General features: G+C 47.4%; 1 protein-coding gene across 1 annotated transcript in view; it reads right to left on the bottom strand.

The window, feature by feature from the left end:
- Window positions 1-26,526, bottom strand: part of Ttc7b (tetratricopeptide repeat domain 7B) — a 211,659-nt gene that overhangs the window by 84,028 nt on the left and 101,105 nt on the right. The window contains exons 8-13 of the mRNA XM_042692699.1: window positions 24,866-24,929; window positions 20,504-20,641; window positions 5,413-5,496; window positions 4,257-4,361; window positions 2,840-2,957; window positions 424-481 (exon numbers count right to left, since the gene is read on the bottom strand). Coding sequence (XP_042548633.1) covers window positions 424-481; window positions 2,840-2,957; window positions 4,257-4,361; window positions 5,413-5,496; window positions 20,504-20,641; window positions 24,866-24,929 — 567 coding nt within the window. The remainder of the gene's footprint in view (window positions 1-423; window positions 482-2,839; window positions 2,958-4,256; window positions 4,362-5,412; window positions 5,497-20,503; window positions 20,642-24,865; window positions 24,930-26,526) is intronic.

Raw genomic sequence — 26,526 nt, 5'->3', positions numbered from 1 at the left:
CCTTTCTAATTGAGCTTTTTCATCTCATAATAGAAAAGCCTGCAGCTTGATGTGTATTCAAAAAAAAAAGGAGAAAGAAAAAGATTCCTTCTCTAGATGATGACAAATGTCTTTAATAAGGAACCGTCATCTCCCTAGACACACAGAGCGTCTGTCTTTTCTGAGCTGAAAGCCATTTGTTACCAAAGATGAATAAAATGTACCCAAATGGATAAACAAATTAAGAATGTAGATTTACAGGGCAACAAGTGATGCAGCAAGTTTTGATTCTGCATGTTGGCTGCTCAAGACGAAAGGCTCTGGGGGCAAAACACTGTTTACATAATCTTTATAAATACCTTCTTATAAATACCTTCTTTTTATACTTATCATCTTTTGAGTGTCATTATGTACAGCCGAGTGAAAAGATGAACTCCCACTCACCTCTGAAATGCAAGCAGCGCTTTCCTCTGCAGGACCTCCTGCATGCCTCGCAGGGAAGCTGAGAGAAGGGTTCCATTAGTCAGTGCACCGGAGATCAGAGTTCTTTTTACAATAAAGAGCCCATTCCCAGGGTGACACATTAAGAGTAACAGCTCCCGAGGGCCTCCTGCAGCAGGCAATGTGAGGCGGGATGGCAGGCCAGGCTCACCCCCAAGACACTTGCATTCAGTGAACCCAACCATAGAACAACATCAAGGGAACAGTGAAATGGAATGGTCACTCTTGGTAGCCAGGCTTATCCAAGGCTATTTCCACAAAACCATGTGGAACTCTAGAAGGAGCACAATGGCCTTTCTCAGGTGTATAATGTCACTAGCTCTCGTGGGCTTGTAGGGATGGGACATCAGTGGCATTGGACCAATGGCCTTAAGAGAGCAGCTGGCACTGATTCAAGGATCAAGATTGGAGCCATAAAAGGTCACTTTAACTCACACTGGCCAGGACCTTTACTACCTTGATATGAATGGAAGAGATGGAGCTGCCAATCTCCACCTTGATACTGGAGTATCAGCTCGAAAGTGTGTGGCCACCCAGGTGTGCCCTGTGAGCGCACACGAGTGTGGGCGCCTTCATAGCCTCTCCATTAACAAAGTAAGTGATGCTGGGACAAGAAAGGAACATGTCTGTGGTTGGAAGTGCAGAAGGGCCTCATCAACCGCTGGACCATAAAGCTCCAGCCCAGGGCTACCAGAACAATAGTGACTGAGCTAAAGAGAGCCTCAGAGCAACTAAAATGAGCCATGAATGTAAGAGGAGGGCCAACAGGGCCAGTGACCCTGAGATTACAGGGCTAATTTGGGGCAATCTTCTGACCTGGGTAAGTCTATGGCACTAAATTACTCTTCCATGATTGGCTCTTATATATGAGGCAATGTGCTGACTATGGTCAATATGTCATGTGGAAATGGAAAATTAACCAGAAATCCATTACTGAAAAATACCAGATATGCAAAACTTCTCCAGGGTCATTCATATTTTAGGACAGAGGAAAAGGGGTAATTTCTAAAAACAGGCTACAACAAAATTATAAAGGAAAAAAGCAGCACCGTGTAAGTGAGAATAAGATTTTCTCTTATGGGGATGGGGATGTAACTGGCACAGGCTTGTGGAGGGCTTCAGGTGGTGGGCAAAGTTCTACTCCCTGAGCAGGGTGAGGGTTACAAGGCATTTTGCCTTACATTAAACTGGTAACTCATACCTGCAGTCCTAGCTACTCAGAAGCCTGAGATCTGAGGATCACAGTATGAAGCCAGCCCAGGCAGGAAAATCTGTGAGATTCTTAACTCCAATTAATCACAGAAAAAGCTGGAAGTGGTGTTGTGGCTCAAGTGGTAGAGTGCTAGCCTTGAGCAAATAAAAAAAAAAGGAGCTCAGGCCCAGAGTTCAAGTTTCAGGACCAGCAAAATATAAAAAAATAACAAACATCAGAAAAATAACTTATCAACTTATTTCCTACAAAAGCTTCTTTAAGAATGTAAAATATAATTCAAGTTTTGTTTTTTTAAGTCAGAAGCCCACTGAACAAAATTTTAAGGAAACCCAAAATATATAAATGACTGCCACTGAAGGGCTCATATCAGTAATTCTAGCTACCTAGGAAGCAGAGTTCAGGACTTCAGTTCTAGGCTAGCCAGGGCAAAAAGTCAATGACATCAACTCCCAGCAAATAAGCTAGGCATGGTGTTCATAGGGTAGGCAGCAGTCTCTAGGTCTGACGCCAGCCCCAGGGAAGACTTCAGACCCTACCTGAAAAACGCCTAGAGGAAAAAAAAAAAAAAAAAGCAGGGGGAGAGGATGGAGATGTGGCTCAAGTGGCAAAGTACTTGCCTACAAGGCATGAGGACTTGAGCTCAAACCCCAGTTCCACCAAGGAAAACTAAAGTTTATTCCCCAGAAGAGCTGTGGATACTTGGTGACCTGCTAGACTACATGTGTACCTGTCTGTGAATTAGAATATGTGAACGCAAGAGGGGCAGTCTCCCGCCAGGTTCACTTCCTGGGAAAGTCTGGTCCTGAACTCTTCTATACTCTCATATCTACAGCCAACATCTTTCACTTAGAATGGTCCAGGTCAAGTGCTGGGGCCCTGGCAGGTGCAAGGAGGGGTTGGGTGACTCATTTCTCAAGGCCCAGCTCATCCCACATATTGGTAGTTGCCCTTCTCCAGCTAGGTAGGAGCCTGGGGCGCAATCAGCCCCCTCCACCTCTGAATAGAGCCTTCCTCCCTCCCCTCCCAGTCCAGGCAAGGACGATGGCAGCACAGGTGCCCACAGGCCTACGTGCCAGGGTGACCCAACTCTGCCCTCTGGCAAGGCTCAGGGGAGCCTGGGTCCCTGCATGGCAGGACTTCTCTTACCATCAGTGGCCTGTAGACTGTAGGTGAGCCCCAGGGCTAAGTAGCCTTTGGCCTTGAACTCTGACGTTTTTTCTCCCACATCCACGACGGTTTTGGCAAACTTCTCAGCCTCTTCCAGCTGAAAAATGAGACAAGTTAAAAACAACAATCTGCAGAATTTCTAACATGTGTTCCCGTGAGCATCTGCTGCCCAAAATGAATTTCTGATGAGTCACTGTGGAAGTAAGTCCCAAACCTTCCAATACCACTCCAGCCACTCTGTCTTCTTTATTGAGCCTATCCAACGGCCCTCAGGACTCCTATCCTTGGATTTTTTTTCCTTTAAGTTTTCCCTTATTGCTTATTTGCCTTCTTTTCCAAAGTCATTTTTCTACTTTTATTAGTTTACGGATGAGTTCTGCAGTTAGGTTGTACTAGGCATTCAGAAGTTGAATTAAGTCTATTTGGAAAGAATAAAGTTCTTGTAACTTTACTTTTGCTTGGGTCTTTTTTTAATGACATATAGAATCTATTTGAATTCTATTTGTCACAAGCTGTTAAAATGTTCAAAGCTCCCATCTTTTTTTTTTTTTTGTATAGTACACAGTACGTGGACCATGCCAGCAGCTCGCAGTGAGAATGTACACAACTGTGCACTACACCCCCAAAGGGCATGCCTGCACAAAAGAATAAGAATGATTCCTTTAAAAGTATTTCAATGGCCAGTTACCAGTGACTCAGGAGGCTGAGATCCAAAGGATCAAGGTTTGAAGCCAATAATCCAGGCAGAAAAGTCTGAGACTCTTATTTGCAATGAACCAGCAAAAAAAAAAAGCCTGAAGTGGAGCTGTGGCTGAACTGAGAGAATACCATCCTTGAGCAGAAAAAACCTAATGAGTGTGTGAGGACCTGAGTTCAAGCCCCAGAACCAGCACAAAATAAAATAAAACAAATACAGCAAAGAAATGAAAACTTCATCCTATGAGGCATTTATCTATCTCGCCCTCTTCACACATTAGCCTAGGCGCTCTATTCTCTAATGATATATCTTTGAGGAATTAGAACTGTTATCAATCAGGTTGTTGCACTGATATAGGAACATGAATACTTGAAGAAGAAAGCATGAGTGAAGGAGAGTGGCAGCGAGTGGGTGTGCACAAGCTGAAGCAGAGAACAGTTTGGTGTCACAGAAAGCCCAGACTGCCCCAAAGGTGAACTGGTATGGCACACGCTTCCTATGGCCTACAAGACTTACACATAGCAAGATGGGCCTGAACATGCATTCTAAATGGTGTGATCACTGCTACTTTTCCGGTCCATTTCCATGAAAAAGGAAACCAGGAGCAGACCCCTTGCTTTGGCAGGGAAATGGTTTTGCATGACTTGGAGACCCCCTGAGGAGCATAAGATGTCCCCCCCCCCCCCCGCCCCTACTCACCCAGTGAAGGGAGCCCATGCACAGCTTGGCAGCCAGGAGTGGGATAGTGGCATCGTCGGGCTTCAGCCGGATGCATTCCTTCAGCACCTTCACAGCCCGGGCAGACTTGGCAAGAGGAGAGGATTTCAGTGAAACTCAACATGTTGGACTGAACCAGATAGCCTTCCCAGAGGGCTTTCCCAACCAAGCAGGGGTCTGAGGATGGCCAGAATCAGAATCCCGAGTAACAGGGGAATACAGTGCAGCCAGACACAAGTGATAATGTACCCCTGGCACACCCTAAGGTCCCTGCCACTTGTGTAGCCATTGGGAAAATAACAGAAGCTTATGCTATTATAAAAATAAAATATCCCGGCAAGGTGCTGGTGGCTCATGCCTGTCAACCTAGCCACTCAAGAGACTGAGATCTGAGGATTGTGGATCAAAGTCAGTCTGGGCAGAAAAATCCATGAGACTCATCTCCAATTAATCAGCAAAAAGCTGGAAGTAGAGATGTGGCATAAGTGGTAGAGTGCCAGCCCTGAGCAAAAAAGCCAACTGAGTGAGGCCTTAGTCCTGAAGGGCCCCAATGAATGAGAAAAACAGAAGCTACCCCCTTCCCACCTTTCCATACACCTGAGTGCGTGTAGTGAGCTGCGGTCCTGAGCGCCGAACTCACAATGGCTCACCTGTCCGGTCAGAACTCTAGAAGCAGGTTCTTGTATTGCTCACTTTGCTAGGCGGGTAATGCAATGTGCGCTGGGTCATTTAGCTCTGATGGGACCCAGGCTTGCACCCTGCGGCTGCCCTCTATCTGTTCCCTACGCTTCCAGTGCTCTACGCCGTCTTCTATCACACACTGCTGAAGACCACCAAAAGGCCTCCCTTCGAGGAATGTCTACACTTCCAAACAAGTATGAGGGTCGTCAGTACGGGCTTTAGTTTAAACCAGTCCATTTCATATGAATGTGTCACAACAGCCAGCAAAGGCCAATATTTCAGAAACGTTCATTATAGTATTATGTCCATCTTGGCTCCAAAATGATGACATTTGTTTTTCCATTATGACAGGATCCCAGCACAGTATGAAATTGTGGCTTAGTCTTACGTAAGGCAGTGTGAAATTCAGTAACAGACTAGTCCACACAGCAAAGAGACATCGTACAACACCACTCACTTTTCCAGCAGCCATCAGTGACAGGGCAAACTGGTACCACAGGTGGAACTCCTCAAAGGCAAACTTCATGGCTCTTTCTAAGCACTGGGGTGGAAAGAGAAGCAAATGCCAACAGGTGAGAGTCTTCACTACTCGGTCCAATGAGTTTGCATCTACATGCAGTATGCCAATCCCACCAGCATGGCTTCCCTTGTGTGCCTAGCTTGCACCTTCCACCAAACACCTCCAGAGAAGTCCCTGTATTATGCTGTGGATGGAGCCAGAACGACCCACAACTGGCCAAGACACAATCCCTGATTCCAAGTAGCTTTGATCTAGAATGTAGGCAAGGAAGAGAGAGAAGAGAGGAGAGAAAGGAGGAGGAGAGAGGGGAGGAGAAGGGAAAAGGGGAGGGGAGAGGAGTGGGAAGAGAGGGGGAAAGAGAGGTAGAAAGGAGAGAAGGAAGAGAGGAGAGAAAGAAGGAGGAGAGAGGGGAGGAGAAGGGAAAAGGGGGGAGACAAATGGGAAGAGAGGGGGAAGAGAGAGGTAGAAAGAAGAGAAGAGGGAAGAGAGGACAGGGAAGAGGAAGGAGAGGGGAGAGGAAAGGAGGGGAGGAGAAGAGAAAAGAGGGAAAGAGAAAAAGAGTATTGAGAGGAGAGAGGAGGGGAGGGAGGGGAAGAGAAGGGAAGGAAGGAGAGGAAAGGGAAGGGTAGGGAAAGAGAGGAGGGAGAGTGGATGGGATGGAGAGGGAAGGGAGGAGAGGTCCGGCACTGGTGGCTTATGCCTGTAACCTTAGCTACTTAGCTACTCAGGAGGTTGAGATCTGAAGATCGAAGTTCAAAAGTAGTCCAGGAAGCAAAGTCCATGAGACTCGTATCTCCAATTAACCACCCAAAAGCTGGAAGTTGAGCCGTAACACAAGTGGTACAGCACTAGCCTTGAGCGAAAAAAACTAAGGGATAGTACCCTAAGATCAAGCCCTACGATCAAGCTCCAGTATTAGCACCAAAAGAAAAAGTAAAAAGAAGCACTGGCATGTGGCTATGAAGCACCTAATTTATGCTGAGTGATGCTACAGCAAGACACTGGCAAAGTGCTTGGTCCAGCAGGAGTTACTGGGTAGGGCCTAAGGTGTTCACATATACTTTGCTGGGCCCTGCCCCTTCAAAGTTGGTGGTGGGGCAGCCAGGAGATGCCAGCAAGGGGACAGCAGCCACCCATCTGCTGGGCGGGAAGAGAAGTGCTTGGCCTACCCCCCCCCCCCCCACACCAGGCAAGGCAGCTGCCCCCACCAGGCTTGTGACTGGGACCAGAATAATTCATATTTGGATCAGTCACTCTATACTGCCTTGGTTACTCACATTGGCATATAATCTGCACCGGGACAGGTACTAAGTGGCAGAGTGGGGCCTGAACTTAATTCTAGACCCGCCTAACTGCGCATGCTCTGGGCATAGGCGGCCAGCAGCTACAACTGAAGCCTTTAAGAAGCACTGTGGCAGCAGGTCAGGTTGGAAGGACACCAAACAAGGAAAAGCCAGTTAAGACTTAAAATGGACTTGGGGAACTGGGAGGAGGGCTGAGGGGAAGGAGGAAGCAGTGGGTGGAGGCCGGGCAAAGGAGCGAGGGGTGATTGTAAGGCAGAGCGGAGCCATTCACTCAACGAATTCACTGCCATGCGCTATTAAGCACTTAAATACTCTCTCTCTCTGTCTCTCTGTCTCTCTCTCTCTCTCACACACACACACACACAGAAAGATTTAAATGTTGAGCTGGGTGAGGTGGCACACACCTGTCACTCTAATACGCAGGAGGCCAAGGCAGGAGGATCTGGAGTTGGAGGCCAGCCTAGACTACATAGTGAATCCCAGTCCTCAATATCAATTGTTTTCCTGATAGACAAAAGCAGCTCAGCCGTTGAAACAGACTGTTCTGGATCCTAAGGCTAGACACTCAATATAAATGCAAGTGAGAGAAGACAGTAAATCCTTTCTTTTCTTTTATGCTAAAGGCTACCATCCGCATTGTGCTCTGGGGGCAGGGCTGGAAGTTCATTTCCGGGTAAGGTAAGCACCTCCACAGGAAGATGGCCCTGGATGCTGTGGTGCAGGCTATTCACCAAACCCTGGGGCTGGAGAAGATGGGGAGCACCCAGGGAAAGCAGCGAAAGGAAAGAGCACTACTCGTTTTTAGTGGGGGGTGGGAGGGGTCTGCTCCAGTTGCCAAGCCAACCCAGGCCCAAGGGCACACCCAAGCAAATGGCTCCGCTCTGCCTTATAATCACACGTATTTGTACAGCTTCTACCCTAGTACCCTCTGAACAGGGAAGTCAGAGCCAGGCGCCAGTGGCTCACCTGTTCAGTGATCCTATCTACCCAGGAGGCTGAGATGTGAGGATTATGGTTCAAAGCTAGCCTGGACAGCGAAGTCTGTGACCTTCTTTATCTCTAGCTAACTAGTGAAAAGCCAGAAGTGGAGCTGTGGCTCAAGCTAAGGGACAGCACCCATGTCTCAAGTTCAAGCCCCAGTACCGGCACATAGAAACAAACAAACAAACAAGAACAACAACAATAAAAAAAAAAAAGAGGAGGTCATGAGCTTTACAGTAGCTGGAAAGGAAGAATGTGGGCCTTACCACAGCCTGGGTATGTATAGACAAGACAATTAACTCTGCTCCTGGGAGACCGGGTTCATACTTAAAAAAGGCTACTGGGAACGGACCTCAGATACGGGCTAGGAAATGCTAAATCAAAATCACTATTACTCCTTCAACATTTCTAACTTTATATATATATATATATATATATATATATATATATAGTCTCCAACCCCTGGGCTCAAGTGATGCCTCTGCCTCCTGAAAACTGAGACAAAATGGTGTTCACTACTCTGACCAGCTAATTCTTTCAAAAACACTTTTCATCTTAATAAAGAAAATGCATCCAATTTCATACTTGTCAGTTTACTCTCTTCAGGAGAAGACGCAATATGAGGCCTTTGGAAAGAGGGCACAACATTAAAGAACTGGACTAGAATGCATGTTGGTTGATTTCTTTGGCAAGTTTTCTGGTAAGGCTTGCAAAGTAGTCAGGCACTGTTTTAGTTGCTCTCCAAGTCTCCAGGTACTGGGTCACCCCTAACAACCCCACGTGGCCTGCGCAGGTGCGGCTGATCCCACCCTCCCAGAAGGGAGGGGCCGGGAGTGGGAAGCACACAGGTGTTAAGTGACACACCATCTCCTGTCTCCTGGAGCTGGTGGCAGAGCCAGCTGGAAATCTGAGCCGCCTGTTTCCAGAGTCTGAACTCTGTAAGCTCTCCACTCTCCTGCCTGAAGGACTGCAGTCACTGTGAGCACTTAGCAGCCCCAGTCACACTGCACCCAGTGAAGTGTAGCTGAGAAAAGGCCTTTAAAAAGGCCACGTCCTCCTGGAATGATGTCAGAGGTTCAGCAGTGCATTTTCTGCTAATGGAGGATATGGGGTGGTGGTGGTAGTGGTGTCTGTGTGGCCTCTTGGGTATCCGTGAGGCTACAGAGTACTGAGAGCTTACAGCCTGTGGGATTTTCAAGAAGCTTCCCTGATTCTGAATACCCCCTGATTCTGAATACCCAGGGACACACGGTAGGCAAGGCATACTTCCCCCTCAAAGACACTTGACTAGACAAAGATTTAGGCAGCCACGCATTGCCTCTATCCTGCTGCTTCTCTCACTGTCCCCACCCAGTCTGGATAGCTTTCTTGTAACTATAACAACCCATATCCCATAATAAGCCTTGGGGGATGCCATAAAATCACTGTAAGCCAGTGATTGCAAACTAAAACTATCTCATCCCAGCTCAGAGGCATACGAACTCCATCACAGTTGAACGGTCTGCTTTCCTGCGGTCTCCCGACGGCACATGATACACAGCCAGCTCTCAATGTGTCCGGACAGCTCCAGACGTCCCCCAAATCCTGATGTACCTAACATATCTTCTCTTAGGTTTCCATAAACAGCAAGAGACACACCCTTGACCAGCCCAGGTCATCCAGGCGCCCCCAATCGTAAGAAAACACCTGCCAAAGAACACCTGTAAGTGACAAGGAACTTCCATGGGGGAGGTTGGCATGGGGGAGGTTGGCATGGGGGAGGTTTGGTATCGACAGCCTCTCAGACAGGGTGCATGTCCCCCAATTGTCTGAGCCCTTTAGGAAACCCCGATCCTATCTGTATGTGACAGAATAAAAATGTAAAAACTGTACACAAATAAAGATGCAAAAGTATCTACAAATCAAAAAAAAATAAATCAAATCAAAGCATTTCCATTTTAATGTTGGTCCCAGTGGAAAAGTACTGGAGAAAATGGATTTCCCAGAAGATGGCAGGTGTCATATGTATGGGGCCCAGGAATCAGGCTACTGAAGCTCACAGGCCTGGTGTGATGAGGAGGAGGAGGAGGAGGAGGAGGACGGAGGCGGGGGAAGAACAGGAGGAGGCAGAAGGGCAGAAAACGGAGAAAAGGAGAGGGAAGAGAAGAGTAGGAGGAAGAAGAAGGGGGAGGAGGAAAAGAAGGAAGAGGGGAAAGAAGAAGGAGAGGAGGAAAGGAAAGAGGAAGAGGGGGAGAAACTAAAGGAGGAGAAGGCAGGGAGAAATAAAAGGAGGAGGTAAAGAAGCAGAAAGAGGAAAAGGAAGGCGAGGAGGAGGAGGAGGAGGAGCAACAGCTACATTCATGCCTTCCTCAGAAGGCACTCGCTCTGGGGTGACTGCCTAGGCTTAATCAAGCGTCTGTCTCCCCATGCAGAGGGCTGTCCTGGGGGCTGAGGGAGCGCTGAAAGATGCTCCCGTGAGTGTCTGACCCAGAAAGAGGACCGCTATCATGACAGTGGCTATGGGCAATGCTGAAAAGCATTGAAAAGCAGGGCTTGGAGAAGCGAGATGACGGGAAGTGAGAACCGCTGGGAATGGATGTGTGGTGCCCGTGGATGGCCAAGGGAGAAGGGGCTTTGATGGTGGGATTCAGTGTCAGGTGGAGGGAGGGGATATGGTATGTGATCACGGCTGCAGATTTGAGACCTGGCACAAAAAAACAGGTGACAGGTCTAGATCACCTTCTTCACGGGCACAGAGGACAGGCTTGGCAGCAGTACTACATCCTACCAGGAGGGGCAGATGCAGCCAAGGGGGTGCATCCCTGCCACCCTCTTTAGTCATGGTGACACTCACTCGATGCCATGGGAACCTGGCAGAATAGCTGTCAAGCCCTCTGTGGGATTAGGATTATTCATGGCATGGTAGTGGGAATGTCGCTTGCAACGTGTTCCCGCCGGAGCAGAGCTTGTGCTTCTCCATGCTCTTATTTCAGATTCTCATAAGCAGTGGTCTTTGAGGGGTTCCGGATAGGAGCCGCTCTTCTGGCATCAGAGGGATTTGGTAATTATAGCCCCTTGTACGCAAGGCCTAATCACACCAACTGGGCCCTGGGCAAAGACAGCTGCATAATGCCACAAGCAAGGAGAAGCCAGAGTCTATTTTTGAAACCTAAGAGTGAGGTTTAGCATCCAAAACCCACAGGGGAAGGGGCAGAAATAAACAATCTGATACTCACAAAGCTGGCCTCAAGCCCAAGGCTGCAGTCCATGAAAGAATGGTCACACGGTGAATTGCCTCACCTGCGGACGGGTGGCTGGATGCTAACTGTTTGCATCACACACATGCTGCATTGGGTGCGGAGGTTTTCCTCTCTACATCATACAACCTCATGAGTCAGTGGTTAAATGTAACTTTTTAGGGAGTACTAAAAAGTTTTAGAAGTTTTAATCTTGGAGCCAAATCCTTGCTAGGCTGGTACTCTGCCACTTGAGCCATTCCACCAGCCTTTTTTTTATATTATTTCTTTTCAATATAGGGTCTCAATTGATGGTTAGCCTGGACTACAATCCTTCTATTTGTGTTTTCTAATATCTCTGGGATGACAGGCACACACCAGCATGTCATTGGTCAAGATGGAGTCTCATAGCTAGCTAGCTAGCTAGATAGACAGACAGACTAACCTTGAACCACAGTTCAAGCTGCCCAAGTAGCTAGGATTATAGGCTAAAGCCAATGCACTCAGCTGTAATCTTAAAATTTTAACATGGTACATGGATAGTAATTTGCTCCTTTACCTCCAGCAATTAAAAATTACCTACCTATTTAGACAATTTGACCATTGTCTTAGACCTACAGAATGACATAAACAGAAAACAAGTAACTAGAGACCTTAAAGATTATCTGGTCCCCTTTTTACTCTATAGTGTAGAAAGCAAGCCCAGACAGGAAATAGGACTGGCTCAAGGTCACATAGTTGTAGAGATGAAGTTAGAACTCAGATCTTACAATGCCCAATTCAGAGCTCTTCTTCCTTTTTCCCCCTTTTCTTTCTTTCTTTTTTTGTTGGTTGTGGGACCTGAACTCAGGGCTTGGGTGCTGTCCCTGGGCCTCATTGTAGTCAAGGCTAGTGCTCTACCACTTGAGCCACAGCACTACTTCTAGTTTTTGAATAGTTTATTGCAGATAAGAGTCTCACAGAGAGACCTGGGAAGGTGGCTCAGTGGTATAGTGCTTGCCTTGCATGCTTGAGGCCCTGGGTTCAATTCCTCAGCATCACATAAGCAAAAAGAAAAAAGCCGGAAGTGGCACTGTGGCTCAAGTGGTAGAGCACTAGCCTTGAGCTGAAGAGCTGAGGGACAGCGCCCAGGCCCAGAGTTCAGGCCCCACGACCGAACCCCCCCCCCAAAAAAAGAGCCTCACAGAGACTTTTCTGACCCAGGCTGGCTTCAAAACATGGTCCTCAGATCTTGGCCTCTTGAGTTGTTAGGACTATAGGCGGGAGCCACTGACAAGGGCTCTTATTTCTAAATTAGCTAAAAATAAAGGCACAAATTAAAATGGGGTTTGAGAGATCTTCTCCACAGGAGTCTGGGTCCAGAAGAAGATTCTAAAAAGTATTCAGCTACAAAAACAAGTTCCCTCGGTCTCCCTGAATTGTGAGGACACACAGATACAATGTTTATGTTTGACCAAGTTTTCTCCTCTTACTTTGGAAGTAAAATAGAGCAAACTCTGTATCCTTGTACCACCTCTTTCTGTTTCTTTTTGCTTTAAAATAGCAAGACTGCGCCAGGCAGAGGAGTCACGAAGTTTTATTTCTTTGGCAAACGCCTAAATTAAAGGATATCATTGCCTGTGGCCACAGTGAGAGGGGAGAGAGTGAGCTGTTTTTGATAAGTCTCAGACTTTAATAAAGAATTTGAATGTTGGATATCATTCTCAGGCAAAATCCCTTCTCAACTACACAAAGCAACTCCATCAAGTCTGGACAGGAATTTGTAAATGGGTCTCCAGGGCCCAAGACCACTCACTCCCTCTACTGCGTGGCTGATGTAGCTGCCTCCTTGTCATCCTTACAAAACATGCTACATTCAAGACACAAGAACCTCATTCCTCTCTCTCCCTCCTCCTCAACTGTCCCACCCCTAGACTTCTCAATCTATCTACCTTGGCTCAGGGCACCTGGTTTCAGCACTTCAACCTGGGCTGCAGCCTCACCACGCATGGATGAAGGAGAAAAGTATGAAGCTCAGATAGTGGCAGGCCAGCAGCATGCTATATACAAAACAAATGTGCATTAACGGCTCAAATGAAGAAATAAAAATGGATGGAGAGTTTGGATCAATTTGTTGGCTATCCTTCAAGTAGGGCCACAGAACAACTAGAGGTATGCAGGGAATTGCAAAGATGGTGGCAATTCAAACAAGACTGAAGCAGGACCTCTAAGCTCTAGTCTGAGGGTCCAGTCTGACCTGCAGCCTGTTTGCATAAAGATAAGCATATAAACCAATGGGAAAGAGTAAGGAAACCAGATTTCTATTGTTAGTTGATTTTTGTAAGGGTGCCAAGTCCATGCAGTGAGAGAAAGAATAGTCCTTCAACAAATTGTGCTGGAAGAACTGGATCTACATGTGCAAAACCATCAAGACCCCTGCCTCACACCATCTATAAAACCAACTCAAAATAGACCAATAGCCTAGAGCAAACCCTACAAAATACTTAGAGGAAAACCTAGGGTAAATCTTCAGGATCTTGGATTTGCCAGTGGAACATAAGCAAGAGAAGAAAAATATACTGGGCTTAATTAAAATTAAAAACATATGTATCAAAGGACAGTCTCATAATTAAGAGGGAACAGAGAACACACAGAATGGGAGGAAATATTTTCAAAACATATTCCAGTAAGAGTTTATTATGTATGATAAATAAAGAATAACTATAACTCAACACTATGTGAGAGCAAAAAATGAGCACTGGGGTTGAACAGTCATTTTGGCAAAGAAGTTAAATGGCTAATAAACACATGTGCAAGGTCATCAGTGACTAGGGAAAGTCCAGGCAAGGCCACAATGGATACCAGTTACCATCCATTAGGACAGCCATCACCAAAATAGCAAGTGTAGGTGACATGTAGAGGAACTAGAACCCTAGTGTATAGGAGCAGAATGTTAAATGGCACAGCCACTGCGAGGATCAGTTTGGCAGTTCCTCAAACAGTTAAACATAGAATTACCATATGAGCTGGCAGGTATTGCTAAAAAGAACCGAAAGGAGGAACTCAGCTATGTGTACTCCAGTACTGTGACATATTCGTGATAGCCTCAAGGTGAAAATGCACCTGTCCCTCAATTAATGAATGGGCGAAACAAAATGTAGCATATGCATACGACGGAATATTGTTCTGCCGATAAAAAGGCATAAAGTTCTAAAAGAATACTAGCTGAGGGCTGGGAAGGTGGCTCAGTGGTAGAGCGCTTGCCTTGCAAGCCTGAGGCCCTGGGTTCGATTCCTCAGCACCATATAAGCAAAAAGAAAAAAGCCGGAAGTGGTGCTGTGGCTCAAGTGGTAGAGCACTAGCCTTGAGCTGAAGAGCTGAGGGACAGCGCCCAGGCCCAGAGTTCAGGCCCCATAACCAGACCCAAAAAAAAAAAGAATACTAGCTGACATTTTGTCATGAGATGGCTGATCCTGAAAACCATTAAACTAAGTAAAAAAGCCAGAGAAGTTGAGAAGGTGGCTCAGTGGTAGAGTGTTTGCCTAGCATGCATGAAGCCCTGGGTTCAATTCCTCAGTACCACATAAACAGAAAAAGCAGGAAGTGGCACTGTGGCTCAAGTGGTAGAGTGCTAGCCTTGAGCAAAAGAAGCTCAGAGACAGTGCCCAGGCCCTGAGTTCAAGCTCCAGGACTGGCCAAAAAAAAAAAAGTGAATACTGTATGATTCCACTTAATTCCAGGTACCTAAAACAGGCAAATTCATAGAGACTGAAAGTAGACTAGAGGTTGCCGAGGTGTGGGGAACTATTGCTTAATGGGTAGAGTTTCTGTCTAAGGTGATTAAAAAAAAGTCTGAAACTAGATAGTTACAATATTGTATACAACAATGTGAAGGTAATTAAATGCCACTGAATTGTGCCCTTTAAAAAGTTGAAGATAGTATATTATTGTTAACCAAATAAAACAGGCATCTCTGCATGCTTGTTTCTCTAAAGCTAGCCACACTAAGGAATTTCTAATGAGTGCCACAGATGAAAGCAACACTTCATTCGAAAGATGGAAGCACCATCAATCACAGCAGGAACTGAGATTACTGTTATTATTTTTTTCACAACAGTACTGGGGCTTGAACTTAGGTCCTTGTGCTCTTACTTGGCTTTATCACTGAAGCCTGGCATCCTCCAACTTGAGTTACGCCTCCACATTAAAGGGCTAAGATTCTTTGGGGGCAGGGTGTCATGGAAAGATAACAGAGTTGAGATCTGTTCATGATCTATGTACAGAGTAGGGCCCAATTCCTCTGCTGCTGCCTAATTCCCATTAAGTGACCCTTAACCTCAGCCTGCCTGCTGCCCTTCTGGGGGGGTGGGGGTTCAGTTTACCTGCAAAGCTCAAGAAATGACAGTGAATACACCTGGGCTGGGAAGTGCTGGCATTTCAGCAAAGTTTTTTTGTGTGTGTGTGTGTTTTTGTTTTGTTTTGTTTTGGAGCTTGAACTCTGGGCCTGGGTGCTGTCTCTGAGCTCTTCAGCTCAAGAATAGCGCTCTACCACTTGAGCCATAGCGCCACTCCAGCTTTCTGGTGAGTAATTGGAGAAGAGTCTCATGGGCTTTCTGGCCCGGCCTGGCTTTGAACTTCAGTCCTCAGATCTCAGCCTCCTGAGTAGCTAAGATTACAGGTGTGAGCCACTGGAGCCTGGCTTCAGCAAAGTTTTGTTCTTTTTGTTGTTGTTGTTTAATCTTTCCTTGTTATATAGCCCAGGCTAGCCTGGAACTCCCAATCTTCTCATTTTCCTTCTCCTGCTGAACAAGTGCTGAGATTACCAGATTGATTCAGCAAGATTTTACTCAGCATTCCCCAGGAGCTGAACTCTCTGCCCTGTTTTTTCACAAGTCTGGGTCTCTGTTGGCACCTCTCACACCACTGATGTCTTTCAGGCCTCTTGGTGGTTCAACTCCAAAGCAGCTTAGCAAAGAGCGGGCTCCCAGGCAGGCCCAGCTCCATGTATGGTGCTCTCCAGCCTGTGTCTCGGCTAGGGAGGTGCCAGTGTCCTTTTGGAACTATCACTGACTAACTAGACAGGCCTACCCACAGAACTATAGATCAAAATACCATTTCAGCCTTAAAGCGGCCATGTCTATGCAGGGGCACACATACAGCCTGCAGGAAGGACGCATGATATTCCGTCAAAATGGAGCGACGAATAGTCAAATTCAAGAAACAAACCTGCTAAGCAGTTTGGGCTCATTCTGAAAACCAGAGGAAGCAGGGCTCCTTGCTTTACTTTTAATAGCGTGGGTTGTCATGCCAACCAAGGCTGTTGTTTAAATTAAAGGGGGAAAAGAAATGTTCCTTCCTACACAAACCTTTCAGCAGGACTCACAATTAGTCTTCTAAAAAACATGAAAACGAATACACTGGAGTGATGGTAAACATTGTGCTTATATTTAAACCTGTCGGAGTGAGGCTCTCATCCACCTCGAGCCTGGGATGGTTGTTCTGTCATCGCTGCCCAATATCAAGGCCTGAAGGAAAGCAAGCTTGGTGTGGGCATGCACCAAGGCTGCTGGTCTTAAACCGGGAGAGTAGACTTCAGCCTTAAATGAGCACTGCAGAAGAAAGGGATCGAATGATATCCCATGACAGAGCCTCTGCTTCCCGGATACAACCAGACTCTTTAAAGGCTGGGTCTGCACAGAGCTGTAGGACACACCCATCGTCCATGGGCACCAGTGACAGGAGGAAAGATGAGCTTGTACTTGTACTCATAGTAGTTGCTCTCCTTCCCTCCCCTCCCCTTCTTTTCCCTTCCCTGGCCTATGGACTGGGTCAGCCAAGGAGAGGAGAGCAGGAAACCAAGTCCCGCCCTGCTGCAGGGGTGCTGCTGCTGGCTGGGATAAGAAGAGGAGGAAAAGCTCAGACAGACCCTCTTCTGTCCTAACAGGCTGATGGCTACCAGCTCTTGTGCATGCATATGAAGACTGCATGTGTGCAAAGCACACTCACCTCAGTCTTTCTGAGACAGAGAGGATCTGCTCGCAGATCAGTCCTCTACAACACCCATCGGGAAGGGTATCTCTATCTCTTAGACTAAAGCAGACCCCGTGTTCAAAATCCCAGTGGAAATCTGAGGCCACTAACAGTAAGTAGCAAATCCCACACATGCTGCTTCTCCTCTACCTCCCGCAGGACCATCACAAAGTTACTGTCCTGCCCTGTCTGATTCCCTGGTGCCCCTCCTACCACATCCTTGCACTTTGAGGTCACCACTTGTTATGTGAAATTTACATAAATTAAAATCAAATTCTCTTCAGTGAGGAAGTGGAAGGGTGGGTGAGAGAGAACAAAAACGTAAGGCAGATGGATTCAAGACAGCAGGAGAGAAGCAGGAGGTGAGGTAAGCAGGAGGTGAGGTGAGGCAGGGGAGAGATGGCTTCTGCTAGGCAGAGTAGGGGTGCAGGTGGCCCATCCTCAGGAGGGGTGGCGCAGCCTCCTGGGGTGCCATGAGCTTTCATGTTTCCAATATGACATCCGCCATATTGGTCAGAAGATCTGAATCTCAGGTTGGAAGTCATCACATTTGCCACTGGCATACCAGACACTTACATAGAAAGGGCAGGGAAAAGCCAGGCAATGGTGGCTCATGCCTGTAATTCTAGCTATTCAGGAGGCTGAGATCTGAGGATAGCGGTTCAAAGTCAGCCCAGGCAGGAAAGTCCATAAGACTCCAATGAACCACCAGAAAACCAGAAGTGATGCTGTGGCTCAAGTGGTAGAATGCTAGCCTTGAGCTGAAGAACTGAGGGACAATGCCCAGGCCCAGCGTTCAAGCCCCATGAATGACGGGGGGGGGGGGGGGGGGGAGGAGAGGGAGAGGGAGAGGGAGGGAGAGGGAGGGGGAGAAGGAGGGGGAGAGGGCAGAAGAAACCAAAGCCAAGTATGCAAGCCCTCCAGCACAGGATGTGAGGGGTGCTGAGCCCCCTGAGGTGTGCTGAACTTCTAGGGAGGGTATGCTGAGCCTCCCAGGGTCAACTGGTCCCTTCTGTCCCCATTGGGAGAGGTGCGAGGACAGAGGCCACACTGTGTCCACACTGTGTCCACACTGGACCCCTCTGATTGCAGCCCCGTGGCAGGGAACAGCTGGTAGCACACATATGTGTTGAATAAATGTTTTTTTTTTTTTTTTTTTTTAACTCAGGGCCTGGGCATTGTTCCTAAGCTTTTTTGCTCAAGGCTCATGCTCAACCCTTTGAGCCGCAGCTCCACTTCCTGTTTTGGGTGATTAATGGGAGATTAGAGTCTCACTGGGCTGGCTTTGAACCATGATCCTCAGATCTCAGCCTCCTAAGTAGCTAGGATTACAGGCGTGAACCACCTGTGCCTGGCTAAAGATGTGAATTTTATATAGTCTATCAGTTGACTTATATTTCTAAGAGTAGAGATAAAATACAAAAATCTAAAAGGCTGGAGGGATGGAGAGGTAAGTCCCCATTGTTTCTCCCCCTACCACATCCCCTGAAGACCCCACTTTGCCCTCTCCAGTACCCTGAAGGCAGCCTTCGGCACTGCCTCAACCATTTTAATGTTATTTTATTTTATTTCTTTGGTGGGTGATGGGGCTTGAACTCTGGTCCTGGGCGCTGTCCCTGAGCTCTTCAGTTCAAGGCTACCGCTCTACTACTTGAGCCACAGCGCCACTTCTAGTTTTCTGATGGTTGATTGGAGATACAGGTCTCATGGACTTTCCTTGCCCGGGCTGGCTTTGAACCGTGATCCTCAGAGATCAGCTTCCTGAGTAGCTAAGATGACAGGTGTGAGCCATCAGCACCCAGCTGCCTGGACCATTTTAAAGGTGGCTAGTGAGGTACACGCAGGGCTCCAGACTCTGAAGTGACTTGGTGTCAAGTCATCCCCACAAGGTGGAGGCCGCATGTGATATCAAGGTGAAAGTCATCTGAGTGAAAACACGCTCCTAGGATTCCTTGCTGAGACGAGGCATATGCCACAGAGCTGCGGGCGCACACAGCTGTGTCCCGGGGCCATCCATGGGAGGACACTGAGCTGAGAGCAGAGGCTCTGCGGCCTGTCAGAGGAGCTTCTACCCTGAGGGACGAGGGTAGATTTCTACCTGGGGAAAGGCTGCATTGCTACATGAAGGTATGAAGACACACGGTAGGCCACAGCCCACCAGAGACCTGGGGGCTAAGTGGTTTGTCTATAGAGGAGGAAAACACCTGGACCCTGAGCAGGAGGCCTGGAGCCCATACCTGACAGGATCAAACTGGTCGAGAGGAGGAACCCAGAAAAAGCAAGGCTCCCAGAGGAGGACAATCTGAGCCGAGTGAATGCTAGGACCAGGTCCTGGCAAGCAGGCCCTGTGAGCGGGGCATCTGCACGCACCACGTTATCCTGCCTCATCGTGGGGGCCTTGGTGTTTTTGAAGGCTGAGTAACCATCGCTCTGTATAGTCACCAAACCAGAGACTAAAAAAAGATGCAAGCCACGCGGGCTCATCTGTTCCCCAGGCTCCTGCCTAATGTGGAGATGCACCCGGGCTGGGGGGCGAGGCAAGCTCTGATCTGATTTCAGCCAATCTGTTACTGTATGTCACTCCCTGTCCCCATGCCCAGAGGCTGCCGCAATGAGAATAAATTTAGAAGGAGAAAGATAAATAACATGGGAAAGTTTATTTTAACAAAATAGGTTGTTTCTTTCCCTCTTATTTTTTTTTTTAATTTTGCTGGCTGGGTGCCGGTGGCTCCCGCCTGTAATCCTAGCTACTCAAGAGGCTGAGAGGCTGAGATCTGAGGATCATGGTTCAAAGCCAGCCCGGGCAAGGAAAGTCCGTGAGACTCTTATCTCTAGTCAACCACCAGAAAACTAGAAGTGGCTCTGTGGCTCAAATGGTAGCATGCTTGCCTTTAGCTGGAGAGCTGAAGGACAGCGCCCAGGCCCAGAGTTCAAGCTCCACGACCAACATGCCCCCCAAAAAAATTTGCTGGAGGAAAGATAAACTAATCTCTGTACCAACATGAAATCTGGCACTCTGGGAAGGAACATAATACATAACCATAGCTCAGATAAACCTATCCCTTCTCAAACCATGAAGCATAGAGAAGGTGTCCTGAGTGTTTCCTAGAAGCAAGAAGACAACAGAAGACCCCTACAAGGTCTACAGTCAACAAGCCCCTCCTAGCCAAGTAATACTTGCTAAACACAGACAGCATTTACTCTGACAAGGTCCCTACCAGTCAACCTGACCATACATGGGCCAGACAATGCCATCACTAGACTTTCGTTATCAGGGGGCAGTGGGAATAACAATGGAAGAGAAACTGCCTTCCCTCCCCATTCACAGCCTCGAGTTAGAAACCATCCATCATTCTACAACTCAGTCATTAAGTCCAATCACAAAGGAGGAAATGGAAGTTACATGACTAGCCCCATATCAACTACCAATGACAGAGAGGTGCCTGGACCAGGGAGCTCTTCTCTGAGCCATCCCGCCACCCCTGCCACCTAGAAGTCAACCAGACTCAGCAGGTGTACCTCAGACAGCATCTCATACTGGCCTCTTCTCCCAAGAGCAATGGTCAGTAAATCGTAGACCACGGATGCACTCTGCAGACTGATGAGGCGGTCGCTCTTGTGCTCCGGTATCCTGCTCAGCACAGCATCTCGATTGGCCTAAGGATGACATGGAAGAGACAAGCAGATGGTGAGCTGGTCCACATGCCTGACCATCACTGTGTGGACCAGAGGCCACCAGGACCCTCTTGCCCCTAATGGTTTGCTGAGAGGTAGGAGGGAGGGAGGGAATAAAGGGCCTGTTCATCTCAGGTCAGGTCATGTATTCAAAACCTCCAGAGCACTTAGGTGCACATGGTACATGGTTTGACTCACGCTGAAGGCCTGGCGGTGTGAACCTGTGGCAGGTATTTGGAGAAAGGTCTGGGAGCTTAGAGAAAGCAGGAAGTGCTTCCCAGGGCTCTGGTGCACAGCCAGCCTTGTGGTAGACACAGCAGGCTCTGGGCAGCCTCTCCATCCCTCAGGGGAGGCCCTGCCGTATCTCACTTGGGATTTAGCTTCTGCTCTACGTTAATCCATGGAGGACATTCGCAGCCCTGCTTCTCCCATCACCACATGGTGTCCTCCATTCCTACCAGCCCTACAGAGGTGGGGTGTCCCTTTCCTGAGATCATGAAAAGCCAATCACGAAACAGATGCGAAGAGAAGAGGAGAGAGAGAGAGAGTGGTTTGCACTCTACATTGACACTAACATGGAGGGCTCAACTCCACAGCCCCGTGGCCTGAGTGCTGAAATCCATCAGGCACAGCGAGGCTGACGCATCTCTTCCTCCCAGAAATCGAATGCTCTTTGCAGCAACATGTTTTCATTACTGCTGAAATTTAATTTCGCCACAGATTCCTCCAGATAGACCTCACGTACTAGAGACGCAACAGCCAGCTCATTTTCCTTTTTTCCCCCTTGGATTTTGCCTGCCACTCTTCCCCCGCCCTGCACTCAGCTCATTAGGAGAAGTCTCACGTCTATCTGTCTGAGCCCCACAGGCTTGTCTGTGACAGTGGCACACAAGATTTGGGGGTCACTTGTCTCCAGGCTGGTATTTCTTCCTGCCTGACATTCAGAAAGGCCAGGCGCATACCTTCCCCCTCGCTAATGAGGCAAAAAGCCTGCTTTCTGTGTGAGTCCAAGGTGTTTACTTCTAGCCACCCATCAGAACTTACTCACTTTAAAACGCCTGGCTCTTAAATGTCAAAGTCAACGAGAATACACAAGACAGGCCACTTCCTACAAAGTGAGTCACCTCTTATGGAAACAAGCCTGCTTTTGAAGATTTCATTCTAAGTTTTTCTCTACGCAGTATCTTTGGAGCCCAACAAAAGGCTCTCTAAAGGAGGAGGGCCTGTGTGAACAGCCTGCTTTTACCTATTTGTTATATGCATTTCATACCCAGACCAGTGCCTGAAAGGGAGCAAAACAAACAGATACTCCTCAGGAGAGATTTACAAGTTTACCTAATGTATCCTCTTTTCCCACCAGAGAAAATCTTTGTATCCTTTGATTAAAAAGGTACAATCTAGCTGGGTATGGTGGTACTTGTTTGTAATCCCAGCTTGGAGGCAAAGACTTGGAGGATCACAGTTTGAGGCCAGTCTGGGCAAAGAAGTTAATAAGATCCCAGTAAGCTGGTAAGGGGGCACTCACTCACCTGTGGTTCCAGCTATGTCTGATGCCACATAGGATCCTGGTCTGCTGAGCTCAGGCAAAAACATGAGACTCTATCTGGAAAAATAACTAAAGCGAAAGGACTGGAACTATAGCTCAAGCAGTCGAGTGCCTGCCTAGCAAGGCTAAAGCCCTGAGTTCGAACCTCAGTACCATCAACAAACAAATAATATAATCTCCAACACAAAGCAGATCCACAAGTAATAAGCCTCCTGGAATACTGTCTCCGTGGTAGTTGTACAAATACAGTGTGATAATCTCTCTGTCCAGCAGAAAACTAATTTGCTATACAGTGAGAAAGCAGTACACTTCCAAATGATTTCCTGTAGGTGGATAAATGCATGCTTCTAAGTTACAGTCAGAACCGCTGAAAAAACATAATTTTCTCAGATCTCTAAAAAGCAATCCTCATGTTGGTTCTGAAATCGAGCATGTATTCACCTTCGACCTAAAAAGAGAGAATTAAGAAATCCCAGGACAGGAACAGAACAAGGCTCGTAGGAGCAACTTTATTTGGGACAATGCCCAAGGAGAATAGGGTTGCTTGGGCTGGGAAGCCGGTCCTTCATACTTCCAGGCCACTGCTGGCTTTAACCATCCCCTGAACAGATTGTTCCAGCCCAAACTGATTGTCTCAGAGCGATGTCAACTTTGAGCATTACTCATTTCTGTCACTTCTGGGAAGGAACGGGAGGGTGGGAGGCGCCATCACAAGATGGAGCCACGAACAGCAGGCTTTCAACAAACTCAAGGCTAGCTAGCACACGGGCTCTGACTGTGGAACACAGTATTTTCCATCAGAATTGTCCAAGTAACCTAAAATACATGCCACCATGCTTTCAGAGCTTTAACAAGTAACTGTGCGAGTTGTGAAGAGTCCACTGTGGGTCCAAGGAACTGTGGCCAGGTGGCCAACACACACAGGGCCCTCGATCGCCATCCTGGTGGCGAAGCAGGTGAAACGCATTCACCTGAAAAACAGTGAATGTACTACCACCAGGTACCACCATGGCACACACATGCCACCTGTATGCCTCTCCGGCCGGTGCTAAGGCAGAGCAGAGAATAGAAATGCTACTGCCCTGGGTTTCCAGCTGGCAGTCGAGGAAAGCTGAGCCAAGGGGCAGCCTGCGTCCTGGACAGGAAGCAAGCCCAATGACGTCAAGGGTACCCAAGTGAAATGCAATGGTAACTCGAGCGGCCTGGCTCAGGTAAACATCTCTGGGCCATTTCGTAGAAGGAGCAAGCCCAACTGTTGTTTTTCTGTTGAGGTTGTTCTGTTTTGTTTTAAGCCCACGTTTTAATTGGAGGCAAGGCAGCTGCCCACCTGACTCGCTGCAGCCTCTGGCAGCACACAGCACTCCTCCTCACACCGCCGATAGAGCAGCCGGGGTGGGGGAAGGGAGCACCTCATTCTAGGACTGCTTTCTCCCCACTTGCTGCCTAGAGGATGGACATCTGGGGAGGGAGCAGCATGATCTAGCAGGGAGACCAGTGGACCACTGCACCAAATGTGCATTTTGCCTGCTCTGGGCCTCGGGTCCTCATCTGTAACAAGGAGGTGAATGGATGGCCTGTCGAGCTCCGAGAGCTTGCTATTTTGCTCAGCTTGTAGAGGTAACACCACATCCCCAAGGCTTCAAGCCAGGGCCTGCTTAGGGCTGTGAGGAGTAGCTCCATAAATAATCAACGATTCCATTTTAGAACTCAAGCTCAATATCCCAGCCAAACCCTGCGAGATGGGCCAAAGGTTTGGCCGAAGCTCCCTCTCAACAGCAGAGCCGGGCAGTGGGGAGCAGCTCGCATGGCCTGGACCCTGTGGGGCTTCAGAACAGGTGGCATGTGGAGAGGCGACAGGACCAGGGTATTTCATCAGGCCCCTGTCACAGAAACCAGAGTTCATGTACCCAGCCAGTGATTTATCCCAGCACCTGTGTACTCCAGGGTGGGGTGGGAGGCGTGTAAAGGTTACTCCAGGCGTGTAAAGCTGGTCACCCCAGGAAGGGGCCAGTGGGGGCCATGAGTAGCAGTTTACTTATACACACATGAGCCAGGACACCTGCCAGCTACGAAGGCGGGAGGAGGTGCAGGTGTTATTGTAAAGGTGATGTACAGAGAGGTTATGGTTAGTTGCAGAAGTCAGGTAATGGGTACATTTCTTTTGAACAGTGTCACTCCTTCCTTCTCTCTCCCAGTGTCTCCCTCCTGATCGTCCCCCATCACAAGTTGTATGGTTCATTTTCAGCAGTGTCTAGCGAGGATCACTGCCCATTTGTTCAACCTTTGTCCCACGGCTTCTGTGCTCTCCCTCGCCTCCCCCAAACAGATAAACTTGCATACAGGACAAAATGTATAGAAAGCAAAAAGTGACCAAGGAGAAAACAAACAAACAAACACAAACAAAAAACCCAAACTAACAAAAAAAAACTTTGTTTCTATTTCTTGGAGTTTATTTTGATAAATACCATTTTGATCACATGTACATAGCTATTGTGCCTTTGTGATCCTCTCATAAGAGTATCCTTTGGTCTTACCGTGTGAATGTCTAGAGTCCAGGAAGTATTTTCTCCAGACAAAAAATGTTACCATTCTGAGGGCATAGCATAGCAAAAGAGGGGCCCAGGGACAGAAGACAGAATGAGGAAACACATTCCACTTACCATGGATTCACTAATCAGCAGCAACAACAGGGCTTCTTCCGTGTTTTCTTGAGGACAAAAAATGCTGCATAAAGAAAACTCACTTTGATATACAGCAGTTTCAAAATAACACAAAATATACAACCACAAGCAGAATGGAATGCTAAAAGCATCTCGATTTTTATAGAGCACCCATGAAAAATATGGTTTAATTTGGACACTTGAATTAGTTTGCTATGCTAATCTGTGGAATTAATACATTTTAGACACACATTTTAATGGCAAGCAGAAGGGTGAAGTAAAACTGTAAAAACAACAAGTTAAAAGCCCAAATAACATATGTACCTATTAGAGAGGCAGGAGCTTCCACAGTTAGGGGATAACGCGTGGAGCTGCTGGAGCTTTTGCTCCCACTCAGGGTGAGGTCACAAACTGCAGTATTTCACTACACGGTCCCTTCTTACTTACTTGCCATCTGACCTGTCTTACACTGTCATTCAAAGGAAGTAGGAAAGCGAAGGCACTTCTAGTTAGCATAATTTCTCTCATTCTGCAAGTGTTTTGTGAGCTATCTAACTTAAAACACACGTTTTACTATTGGCCATCATGCAAGAGCCATCTTGTTAATCTATTTTATGGCATTTGGCTGAACTCTAAAATCTTGGATTAAAAGAAAAAGCTTTTAAGCACAATTCTGCTGAGGATTAGAAAACAATAAAAACCCAAACACAGCCCAGCTGTACCCTCTCTAGCCCACTCTTTTGTGCCCTGAGTACTTTTAAGGACTTGCAGCTTTTTTTTTTCTTTCTTTCTATTCTAAAGCTCTAGAATCCTTTGAATAGAATTGTGAATCTTATCACCATTTGGGCCAAACTCAACTATTTTTCCCCCTGGGGAATTCAAAGAGTTTGAAATAAATAAAAATAAACTACCCCCCTTTTTAAAAAAAAATTTTTTTTAAACTCCTGCATGTTTTGAAGATGACTAAATAAAGGCTAAATTTACACCTTCCTGGAAATAACATTACAATCATTTAATTGAAGAGATTTCCTTCCCTCACCACAAACCCAACATTTACCAAGTGAGTATAAATACTTGTTCTCTGTAAAGGGTTGGCCATTTTTATCCTGCATCATAGGCCACTGAGGCGTGGGAGGAAAGCACGGCGCTCAGTCCTCTCGTGACAACTCTGACCTGTCACAGGCAAAGGAACCATCTGGAGATGTTTCTGTTGCCCCTCTGCCACTGAGGGCTCCAGGGGCAAGGCCAGCCTGGGGCGCGGGGCAGCATTCTGGGGCTTACAGTCACCTCCTTTGGGGATCAGCTCCTGGTAACCTGGGGTTTGCAGAGAATGGAACACTTCTCCCCCTTAAATTCAGACACAGAATCTAAGCGGCTTCAAGTGCAGAGGGCCTCCTTCTCCACATCTGCTCTGTACACACCAGTCATGATTTCCTGAGATCCTGGCTCTGCTTACATGCAATGGGGACCTCATAAATAAAGCAGGAACTTTAACCATTTTGTCACGGCTAGCCAGTCCTGCATTATTCAGACTAATTGAAGAGAGCGAGAAGGGGGGGCAGGGAGAGAAAGCTCGTGCTAATTATGACTTAACACTAGCCAATTCCATCCATGGATAATCTCCAGATTCCATTTGAGCCATGCAGCCTGCTTAAACGCTA

This window comes from Dipodomys spectabilis, unplaced genomic scaffold, assembly GCF_019054845.1.
Source record: "Dipodomys spectabilis isolate Male_0828 unplaced genomic scaffold, ASM1905484v1 ptg000157l, whole genome shotgun sequence".
Lineage (NCBI taxonomy): Eukaryota > Metazoa > Chordata > Mammalia > Rodentia > Heteromyidae > Dipodomys > Dipodomys spectabilis.
The sequence above is the reverse complement of the archived record's forward strand: the minus strand, read 5'-3'. Positions and strand labels throughout refer to the sequence as shown.